The 12,093-nt window shown below is 47.1% G+C and overlaps 1 protein-coding gene across 1 annotated transcript in view; it reads right to left on the bottom strand.

Moving 5' to 3' along the window:
* The window catches only part of LOC135553261 (contactin-5-like), a 447,274-nt gene that overhangs the window by 126,520 nt on the left and 308,661 nt on the right, over positions 1-12,093 (bottom strand). Inside the window, exon 14 of the mRNA XM_064985436.1 lies at positions 11,701-11,850. Coding sequence (XP_064841508.1) covers positions 11,701-11,850 — 150 coding nt within the window. The remainder of the gene's footprint in view (positions 1-11,700; positions 11,851-12,093) is intronic.

Below are 12,093 nucleotides of genomic sequence, written 5' to 3' on the forward strand. Positions count from 1 at the left end.
TTTGCACACCAGTATCTCTACCTGCACATGACCATCTGATCATTTATCACTCCAGTGTTAATCTGCTAAATTGTAATTATCCGCCTACCTCCACAAGATGGCGTAGCAGTAAGACGTGTCGTGTCCCTTGTCCCGTGTATATTTCGTCTTTTTTCGTTTATACATATTTTTTCTTCGCATATCTTTTAAAACATTTTGCTAAACCTCAGCTTCCAAATACTCTCCTGCAACCCGCCTCACCCAATGTAGCTATTTTCCTAAAGTATTTATATTTACTTCGGAACCGGAACCCCTCAACTGAAGTTGCCAGCTAACTACCAGCTATGCTAGCGGTCTTCAGCTAACCGGTAATCAGCTAACCTTTAGCTCGGAAAGCTCTCGCCAGTTCGAACAACGCGACTCTAACCAGAGCATAACGGACCTATTTATTTTTTATCCCCGGATTCCCACCGCAAACGGAACATCTTTCAGCTGGATCTTCACAACTAGTTATTTAGCTAAACCGCAACCCCGGACGATTACTGCTGGCTAGCGTTCCCACCCACTTAGCCTGAAGCTAGCCCTGCCAGAGCACCTGTGCTACCACCGAAGCATACTCCTGGGCTACAATACCTACCACCGTAGCATACTCCTGGGCTACAATACCCGGACCCACGACCGGTCTATCGATGTCACCGCATGAAGAGGAATAAACAGACTCACCCCATCGCGACGTCCCCCAAAGGCTAACTCTCTAGCTCTTGCTATCTCCTTGCTTGCCATTTTGGCCTGCTAACTGCCAGCTTGTTTAGCCCCGGTCCGCTAACTGCTACCTTGTTTAGCCCCGGCCTACTAACTGTTAGCTTGTTAGCACAGGCCTGCTAACCGTCTGAATCGCCTCGTCCCAAACACTCACTGGACCCATATTTACTCTCTTATCTCTTTTCGATTTTTAATTTGTTTATACCTTCCGGTAACCTGCCTCACCCAATGTGATACGGAATCGCTATTATTTTTAATTTTTAGAACACACTCAAGAACCTCTAGAAGCTAACCAGCTAACTAGCTACAAGCTATTTAGTCATTGTTAGTTTTTTTTTTTTTTTTACCTGGATAACACTCACTAATCCAGCTTCCCTGTCCCCTGGACACTGATCACTTGGCTACACAGCTGATGCACGCTGGACTGTCCATTAATCACGGTACTTCATTCTGCTTGTTTATGTTTTATCTGTCGGCCCCGTTGCCTAGTCAACGCCATTTTACCTGCTGTTGTTGTGCTAGCTGATTAGCTGTTGTTGTCTCACCTACTGTTTTAGCTAGCTTTCCCAATTCAACACCTGTGATTACTGTATGCCTCGCTGTATGTCTCTCTCAAATGTCAATATGCCTTGTATACTGTTGTTCAGGTTAGTTATCATTGTTTTAGTTCACAATGGAGCGCCTAGTTCCACTCTTCATACCCCTGATACCTCCTTTGTCCCACCTCCCACACATGCGGTGACCTCACCCATTACAACTAGCATGTCCAGAGACACAACCTCTCTCATCATCACCCAGTGCCTGGGCTTACCTCCGCTGTACCCGCACCCCACCATACCCCTGTCTGCGCATTATGCCCTGAATGTATTCTACCATGCCCAGAAACCTGCTCCTCTTATTCTCTGTCCCCAATGCTCTAGGCGACCAGTTTTGATAGCCTTTAGCCGCACCCTCATACTACTCCTTCTCTGTTCCGCGGGTGATGTGGAGGTAAACCCAGGCCCTGCATGTCCCCAGGCACCCTCATTTGTTGACTTCTATGACCGAAAAAGCCTTGGTTTCATGCATGTCAAAATCAGAAGCCTCCTCCCTAAGTTTGTTTTACTCAATGCTTTAGCACACTCTGCTAACCCTGATGTCCTTGCCGTGTCTGAGTCCTGGCTCAGGAAGGCCACCAAAAATTCTGAGATTTCCATACCCAACTATAACATCTTCCGTCAAGATAGAACTGCCAAAGGGGGAGGAGTTGCAGTCTACTGCAGAGATAGCCTGCAAAGTAATGTCATACTTTCCAGGTCCATACCCAAACAGTTCGAACTACTAATTTTGAAAATTACTCTCTCCAGAAATAAGTCTCTCACTGTTGCCTCCTGCTACCGACCCCCCTCAGCTCCCAGCTGTGCCCTGAACACCATTTGTGAATTGATCGTCCCCCATCTAGCTTCAGAGTTTGTTCTTTTAGGTGACCTAAACTGGGATATGCTTAACACCCCGGCAGTCCTACAATCTAAGCTAGATGCCCTCAATCTCACACAAATCATCAAGGAACCCACCAGGTACAACCCTAACTCTGTAAACAAGGGCACCCTCATAGACGTCATCCTGACCAACTGGCCCTCCAGATACACCTCCGCTGTCTTCAACCAGGATCTCAGCGATCACTGCCTCATTGCCTGTATCCGCTACGGAGCCGCAGTCAAACGACCACCCCTCATCACTGTCAAACGCTCCCTAAAACACTTCTGTGAGCAGGCCTTTCTAATCCACCTGGCCCGGGTATCCTGGAAGGACATTGACCTCATCCCGTCAGTTGAGGATGCCTGGTCATTCTTTAAAAGTAACTTCCTCACCATTTTAGATAAGCATGCTCCGTTCAAAAAAGGCAGAACCAAGAATAGATACAGCCCTTGGTTCACTCCAGACCTGACTGCCCTCGACCAGCACAAAAACATCCTGTGGCGGACTGCAATAGCATCGAATGGTCCCCGCGATATGCAACTGTTCAGGGAAGTCAGGAACCAATACACGCAGTCAGTCAGGAAAGCTAAGGCCAGCTTCTTCAGGCAGAAGTGTGCATCCTGTAGCTCCAACTCCAAAAAGTTCTGGGACACTGTGAAGTCCATGGAGAACAAGAGCACCTCCTCCCAGCTGCCCACTGCACTGAGGCTAGGTAACACGGTCACCACCGATAAATCCATGATTATCGAAAACTTCAACAAGCATTTCTCAACGGCTGGCCATGCCTTCCGCCTGGCTACTCCAACCTCAGCCAACAGCTCCGCCCCCACCGCAGCTTCTCGCCCAAGCCCTTCCAGGTTCTCCTTTACCCAAATCCAAATAGCAGATGTTCTGAAAGAGCTGCAAAACCTGGACCCGTACAAATCAGCTGGGCTTGACAATCTGGACCCTCTATTTCTGAAACTATCCGCCGCCATTGTCGCAACCCCTATTACCAGCCTGTTCAACCTCTCTTTCATATTGTCTGAGATCCCCAAGGATTGGAAAGCTGCCGCAGTCATCCCCCTCTTCAAAGGGGGAGACACCCTGGACCCAAACTATTTCAGACCTAAATCCATCCTGCCCTGCCTATCTAAGGTCTTCGAAAGCCAAGTCAACAAACAGGTCACTGACCATCTCGAATCCCACCGTACCTTCTCCGCTGTGCAATCTGGTTTCCGAGCCGGTCACGGGTGCACCTCAGCCACACTCAAGGTACTAAACGACATCATAACCACCATCGATAAAAGACAGTACTGTGCAGCCGTCTTCATTTACCTTGCCAAGGCTTTCGACTCTGTCAATCACCATATTCTTATTGGCAGACTCAGTAGACTCGGTTTTTCGGATGACTGCCTTGCCTGGTTCACCAATTACTTTGCATACAGAGTTCAGTGTGTCAAATCGGAGGGCATGCTGTCCGGTCCTCTGGCAGTCTCTATGGGGGTGCCACAGGGTTCAATTCTCGGGCCGACTCTTTTCTCTGTATATATCAATGATGTTGTTCTTGCTGCAGATTCCCTGATCCACCTCTACGCAGACGACACCATTCTATATACTTCCGGCCCGTCCTTGGACACTGTGCTATCTAACCTCCAAACGAGCTTCAATGTCATACAACACTCCTTCCGTGGCCTCAACTGCTTTAAACTTAAAACCAAATGCATGCTTTTCAACCGGCTGCCTGCACCCGCATTCATGGTTCCGACCTTGAATATGTGGACACCTATAAGTACCTAGGTGTCTGGCTAGACTGTAAACAATATCAAACATCTCCAATCGAAAATCAAATCAAGAGTCGGCTTTCTATTCCGCCTCCTTCACTCACGGTTACCCTAGTAAAACTGACTATCCTACCGATCCTCGACTTGATGTCATCTACAAAATTGCCTCCAACACTCTACTCAGCAAACTGGATGCAGTTTATCACAGTGCCATCCGTTTTGTCACTAAAGCACCTTATACCACCCACAACTGCGACTTGTATGCTCTAGTCGGCTGGCCCTCGCGACATATTCTCCAGACCCACTGGCTCTCATCTACAAGTCCATACTAGGTAAAGCTCCGCCTTATCTCAGTTCACTGGTCACAATGGCAACACCCATCCGGGCCTCCAGCAGGATCACTGATCATCCCTAAAGCCAACACCTCATTTGGCGCCTTTCGTTCAGTACTCTGCTGCCTGTGACTGGAAGGAAATCCCTGAAGTTGGAGACTTTTATCTCCTTCACCAACTTCAAACATGTGCTATCTTCGCTGCAGCAGTACATGTCTGTGCTGTTATGTACTGATTGAAGACCCAAAAGCGGTTTTAACAGAAAACAGAGTTCTTTAATGAAAAACAGGAATGGCAAAGTCAATGGAACAAAAAGAACATTAGTATAATGCAGGATGCACCTGCCAGGCGGACTCCGACAGGATAGGACAAGGTGGAAGCTTGCTTCTGGCATCAAAAACACAAACAAGAATCAGACACTGAAAGTAGCAGGAACAGAGAGAGAAATAGAGACCTAATCAGAGGGGAAGAGAACAGGTGGGAAGGAGTGAAAGAGCTAGTTAGGGAGATGTAGAACAGCTGAAGAATGAGAGACCCTAAAAAGACCAGCAGAGAGAGACAGAGTGAAGAGAAAGGACAGGAACAGACATAACAAGACATGACAGTACCCCCCCCCACTCACCGAGCGCCTCCTGGCGCACTCGAGAGAAACCTGGCGGCAACGGAGGAAATCATCGATCAGCGAACGGTCCAGCACGTCCCGAGAGGGAACCCAACTCCTCTCCTCAGGACCGTACCCCTCCCAATCCACTAGGTACTGATGACCACGACCCCGAGCACATGTCCAAAATCTTACGAACCCTGTAGATGGGTGCGCCCTCGACAAGGATGGGGGGGGAGGGACAGCGGGCGCGTTAACACAGGAGACATGGAAGACCGGGTGAGACGCGACGAAGATGGCGCGGGAGAAGAAGTCGCACTGCTTAATGACCTGAAAATACGGTGGACCAATGAACCGCGGGGCCAACTTGCGAGAAACTGTTTTAAGGGAAGGTTCTGAGTGGAGAGCCATACTCTCTGACCGCAACAATATCTAGGACTCTTGGTCCTACGCTTGTTCTTCTGCGCCTATTACGGCAAAGTGCCGACCTGACCCCCTTCCAGGTGCGCTCGCAACGCTGGACAAAAGCCTGAGCGGAGGGACGCAGGACTCGGCGAGCTGAGATGAGAACAGCGGAGGCTGGTACCCGAGGCTACTCTGAAAGGGATAGACCGGTAGCAGACGAGGAAGCGAGTTGTGGGCGTACTCTGCCCAGGGGAGCTGTTCTGACCAAGACGCAGGGTTACGAAAAGAAAGACTGAAAATCAACAGTCTGATTGGCCCGTTCGGCTTGACCGTTAGACTGGGGATGAAAGCCTCTGTCAAACGGCAAAACTCCTGAGTGAACTGTCTGTCGGAAACGACAGACGGAAGGCCATGAATTCGGAAAACATTCTCGATAATGATCTGAGCCGTCTCCTTAGCAGAAGGGAGCTTATCGAGAGGAATGAAATGAGCCGCCTTAGAGAATCTATCGACAACCGTAAGAATAACTGTCTTCCCCGCTGATGAAGGCAGTCCGGTGATCTTTGAGACCACGGTCGAGATGGGAAAACACGCAGACGGCCGGCAGGAGGAGAGTTCCCAGATTTAGTCTGCGCGCAGACCGAACAAGCGGCGACAAATCGACGCGCGTTTCCATGGAAACGCTGGCGAATGGAAGCTGCCACGTACCCGAACGCCGGGGTGGCCGGCTAACTTTGGGCCCACTGAAGAACGGCCGGACGAGTAGGAACGGGGAGGAACGAACAGAAGGTTCCTAGGACAAGCTCGCGGCGAGGATGTGTGCTTGCTTTACCTTTCCCCAGACAGTCAACACAACACAGGGAGAATCCCTCGGGGTCGGTGGAGACCTCAGAAGAACTGAAGAGACGAGATAAAGCATCAGGCTTGGTGCCCGGACTATCAAACTCTAACGCGCATTAAGTTTTGGCTGAACGGATGTACTCAGGTTCCTATGGTCAGTCCAAACGACAAAGGAAACCCCCCTCCAACCACTGTCGCCATTCTTAAGCGGATGACCATCCAACATCAAGTTACGTTCTATCTGGACCTTGCCGTCACCTGCCATCAACAACAAACTGACTAGAGATGTCAGGTGTAACAAGAATTGCGGATGTAAAACGATTCTTAAGAAGATCAAAAGCTCCCTGGGCGGAAACGCTTAAAGCTCTTAGCCATGTGACTCCACCTGACCAAATCTGAAACGACGATCTTAGGACACAATGTGGACCTTGCGGGATCCATCTTAATGCCCTCAGCGGAAATCTTGGAACCGAGAAAAGGGACAGAGGCGGCATTGCATTCCATCATAAAGACAGTTCTCCAAAGGCAGGAGGGACTATCTGAACATTTCAGGATATCGTCCATGTAAACGAAAACAAAAATGTTCAGCATGTCTTCAGGACGTTTAACTAGTGCAAAGACTGGAGCTTACAACAGTGCCGTCAACGAGATGGTAGGAAGGTCCAATTTGGTGAAAAACCTGGCTCCCTGGGATCTCGAAGGCTTGGATTCTTACTGTTATGTCATAATCCACGGGGCGCTCCTTCTTCTGATCCGGCGGGAGTGTCAAACCGACAAATAATCCTCGGACTTCGGGAGCCGACATATAATCTACCCGGGGGATAGTTCCCGGAAGTCAATTACAGTCATTACCGGTGTCTGGCCTTGGAGACTGAACACCGTTTGGTCAAATCGCCAGGCTCCTCCTGTGAAGAAGAGACAGAGGAAACAGGAGGGATAGCAGACATTAAACAGGTCACATGACAAGGGATCATTACTAGACCAATTAATAGAAGGGTTATGGCGCACTAGCCAGGGATGACCCAAAACAACAGGTGTAAAAGGTGAACGAAAAATCGCTATGATTACCAGTGAGGGTTAAAAGCAGCGTCTCACAATCTTAGAACTACCATCTAAAGCTCTAACTTGTCATGTTAGCCCAGGTCTCGTTGCCCTCCGCCCCAGAGTCTATCAAGGCACTGAAAGCAGATGAACCGGGCCAGCGGAGATGGACCGGAAGGTAGTGCATCCAGAAGGAGAGGCCTGAGTAAACGCTCACCAGTAGCCCTCCTCTTACTGATTCACTGGACATGCTGTGACAAAATGACCAGCGGAGCCGCAGTAGAGACAGGGCGATTGGTGATTCTCCGTTCAATGCGGATACCCCCCACTGCATAGGCTCAGCATCCGAGCCGGCGGACCGGCAGGTGGCAGTGATCATCCTTTCCATTCGGCGGCAATCAAACCGTGCTTATGCGAATACCTGAGGCTATTAAGGAGTCCAGACTGGAAGGAACCTCCCGGGAGAGGATCTCATCCTTAACCTGTCCATAGTCACTACACTGCCTTCCGTTCCAGGGCCCTGGACTCCTCCCCAAAAACAGAACGGTCAAAAACCCGTTCATCTCCTCCTTAAAGTCCTGATACTGGTTAATACACTCAGCCCTAGATTGCCGTGCCCCACTCACCACTGAGTGAGGAATGAGCGTCAGGGGCTCCCCAGAGTGTTTTCATTCGCACTTATATCCTCTTCCAACAGCACCCAAAAAAATACAGCAAAGTGGACCTCAGAGGTGGAGTTGGTGAGACCTGTCTTGACCAGCAGAGAGAGACAGAGTGATCGGAGACTTGGACCCACCCATTTTCACCTACCTCATCCCCACACTGTTTTTATTTATTTACTTTTCTGCCAGTATCTCTACCTGCAATTTATCCTGGATTCCCATGTCTAACTCGTGTTCACATGTTCTCGCCAACCTGAGGGCAGTATGAGGACACCCCTTCATTCAGTAGGTCTTCATCCACTATATACACAGCAGTTCTTCATCCACTATATATACAGGACACCTTTCATCCACTATATATACAGCAGTATGAGGACACCCATTCATCCACTATAAATACAGTACACCCCTTCATCCACTATATATACAGCAGTATGACCCCCTTCATCCACTATATATACAGCGGTTTCCACTAGGACACCTTCATCCACTATATATAAGAATCAACAACAAGCAGGAACAACATTTATTGGATATTTCTCAAAAACTGAAAAATTGGGAAGTGCAAAATTATTCAGCCCCCTTAAGTTAATACTTTGTAGACCTCCAGGACATCTGGACTTTGACTTGGCCATTCTAACACCTGGATATGTTTATTTTTGAACCATTCCATTGTAGATTTTGCTTTATGTTTTGAGCTGTGATGCTTGCACTGCCAAACATAACTTTTGCATTGTTGCCAAAAGTTCAATTGGTTTCATCTGACCAGAGCACATGTTTGGTGTGTCTCCCAGGTGGCTTGTGGCAAACTTTAAACAACACTTTTTATGGATATCTTTATAGAAATGGCTTTCTTCTTGCCACTCTTCCATAAAGAGATTTGTGCAATATACACCCTATGGACATCTCCCACCTAGCTGTAGATCTCTGCAGTTCATCCAGAGTGATCAGTCTTGGCTGCATCTCTGATCAGTCTTCTCCTTGTATGAGCAAAGTTTAGAAGGACCTTGGTAGATTTGCAGTGGTCTGATACTCCTTCCATTTCAATATTATCGCTTGCACAGTGCTCCATGGGATGTTTAAAGCTTGGGAAATCTTTTTGTATCCAAATCCGGCTTTAAACTTATTCACAACAGTATCTCGGACCTGCCTGGTGTGTTCCTTGTTCTTCATGATGCTCTCTGCGCTTTTAACGGACCTCTGAGACTATCACAGTGCAGGTGCATTTATACGGAGACTTGATTACACACAGGTGGATTGTATTTATCATCATTAGTCATTTAGGTCAACATTGGATCATTCAGAGATCCTCACTGAACTTCTGGAGAGAGTTTGCTGCACTGAAAGTAAAGGGGCTGAATAATTTTGCACGCCCAATTTTTCAGTTTTTGATTTGTTAAAAAAGTTTGAAATATCCAATAAATGTCATTCCACTTCATGATTGTGTCCCACTTGTTGTTGATTCTTCACAAAAAAATACAGTTTTATATCTTTATGTTTGAAGCCTGAAATGTGGCAAAAGGTCGCAAAGTTCAAGGGGGCCGAATACTTTCGCAAGGCACTGTATACCCGACACCCCTTCATCCACTATATATACAGCAGTATGAGGACACCCCTTCATCCACTATATATACAGCAGTATGAGGACACCCCTTCATCCACTATATATACAGCAGTATGAGGACACCCCTTCATCCACTATATATACAGCAGTACGAGGACACCCCTTCATCCACTATATATACAGCAGTATGAGGACACCCCTTCATCCACTATATATACAGCAGTATGAGGACACCCCTTCATCCACTATATATACAGGACACCCCTTCATCCACTATATATACAGGAAACCCCTTCATCCTTCATCCACTATATATACAGGACACCCCTTCATCCACTATATATACAGCAGTATGAGGACACCCCTTCATCCACTATATATACAGCAGTATGAGGACACCCCTTCATCCACTATATATACAGGAAACCCCTTCGTCCACTATATATACAGGAAACCCCTTCGTCCACTATATATACAGGACAACCCTTCATCCACTATATATACAGCAGTATGAGGACACCCCTTCATCCACTACATATACAGCAGTATGAGGACACCCCTTCATCCACTATATATACAGGACACCCCTTCATCCACTATATATACAGGAAACCCCTTCATCCACTATATATACAGGACACCCCTTCATCCACTATATATACAGGAAACCCCTTCATCCACTATATATACAGCAGAATGTGGACAACCCTTCATATACTATATATACAGCAGTATGAGGACACCCCTTCAACATACACTATATATACAGGACACCCCTTCAACATACACTATATATACAGGACACCCCTTCATCCTCTATATATACAGGACACCCCTTCATCCACTATATATACAGCAGTATGAGGACACCCATTCAAATACTATATATACAGCAGTATGTGATCACCATTTCAAATGAGTAGATTTGGCTTTTCCAGGCACACCCATTGCTGACAGGTGTATCAAACCAAGCACACAGCCATGCCATCGCCATAGACACATATTGTCACTAGAATGGCCCGTACTGAAGTGCTGAGTGACTTTCAACGTTTCAAACAAGTCAGTTAGTCAAATTGACTTTCAACGTTTCAAACAAGTCAGTTAGTCAAATTTCGCCCTGCTAGAGCTGCCCCCCAGGCAACTGTAAGTGCTGTTATTGTGAAGTGGAAATGTCTTGAAGCAACAATGGCTCTGCCACGAAGTGGTAGGCTACAGAACGGGACCGCAGAGTGCCGAAGCGCGTACCGTAAAAAGCGTCTGTCCTCGGTTGTAACACTCCATACCGAGTTCTTCTGGAAGCAAAGTCAGCTAATAACTGTTTCTCGGGAGCTTCATGAAATGGTTTTCCATGTTCAAGCTTTAGCACACAAGCCTACGATCACCATGTGCAATGCCAAGTATCGGCTGGAGTGGTGTAAAGCTCGCCGCCATTGACCTCTGGAGCAGTGAAAACGCGTTCTCTGGAGTGATGAATCACACTTCATAAACTGACAGTCCGACGGATGAATCTGGGTTTCATGCATAGGGCCAACTGTAAAGTTTGGTGGAGGAGGAATAATGTATGGGGCTGTTTTTCATGGTTCTTGACTGGCCTGCACAGAGCCCTGAACTCAACCCCATCGAACACCTTTGGGATGAATTGGAACGTGAGCCAGGCCTATTCGCCCAACATCAGTGCCTGACCTCACTAATGATCTCGTGGCTGAATGGAAGCAAGTCCCCTCAGCAATGTTCCTACATCTAGTGGAAAGGCTTCCCAGAAGAGTGGAGGCTGTTATAGCAGCAATGTTCCACCATCTCTTGGAAAGCCTTCCCAGAAGAGTGGAGGCTGTTATAGCAGCAATGTTCCAACATCTAGTGGAAAGGCTTCCCAGAAGAGTGGAGGCTGTTATAACAACAATGTACCAACATCTAGTGGAAAGCCTTCCCAGAAGAGTGGAGGCTGTTATAGCAGCAATGTTCCAACATCTAGTGGAAAGCCTTCCCAGAAGAGTGGAGGCTGTTATAGCAGCAATGTTCCAACATCTAGTGGAAAGGCTTCCCAGAAGAGTGGAGGCTGTTATAGCAGCAAAGTGGGGGACCAACTCCATATTAATGCCCATGATTTTGGAATGAAGTGTATGTAGTGTAGTCATGTAGTGTATATTCTATATTGTTGTCATTATGCATGTAGCCTTCTTTAAGGGGATCATTAGGATACCGTTGAGAGTAAGAAGGTTGTTTTAGTGGGAGTTAACTTCTTCTTTGGTAAGTAGGAAACACACAAACACGGACACACAGACCGAGGAGTTACCTGCTTCTTTAGTCCGGACCCCTCTGGATGGGGCACTGGGGTCTCCTGTCCCGATAGCGTTACTGGCCACCACCCTGAACTCATAGTCCACCCAGGGGTTCAGGTCCACAGCCATGGCTGACTCCATGTCCCCTGTCACTGGCTCTGGGTCTGGAGAGGACGGAGGGAGAGGGGAGATATAGATATACAGAATAGATATAGAAATATATATACAGAATAGATATAGATATACGGGAATAGATATAGATATATATGTACAGAATAGATATAGATATACAGAATAGATATATATATATATATATATACAGAATAGATATAGATATATATATACAGAATAGATATAGATATACAGAATAAATATATATATATATATATACAGAATAGATATAGATA

The sequence above is a fragment of the Oncorhynchus masou genome, chromosome 13, assembly GCF_036934945.1.
Source record: "Oncorhynchus masou masou isolate Uvic2021 chromosome 13, UVic_Omas_1.1, whole genome shotgun sequence".
Classification (NCBI taxonomy): domain Eukaryota; kingdom Metazoa; phylum Chordata; class Actinopteri; order Salmoniformes; family Salmonidae; genus Oncorhynchus; species Oncorhynchus masou.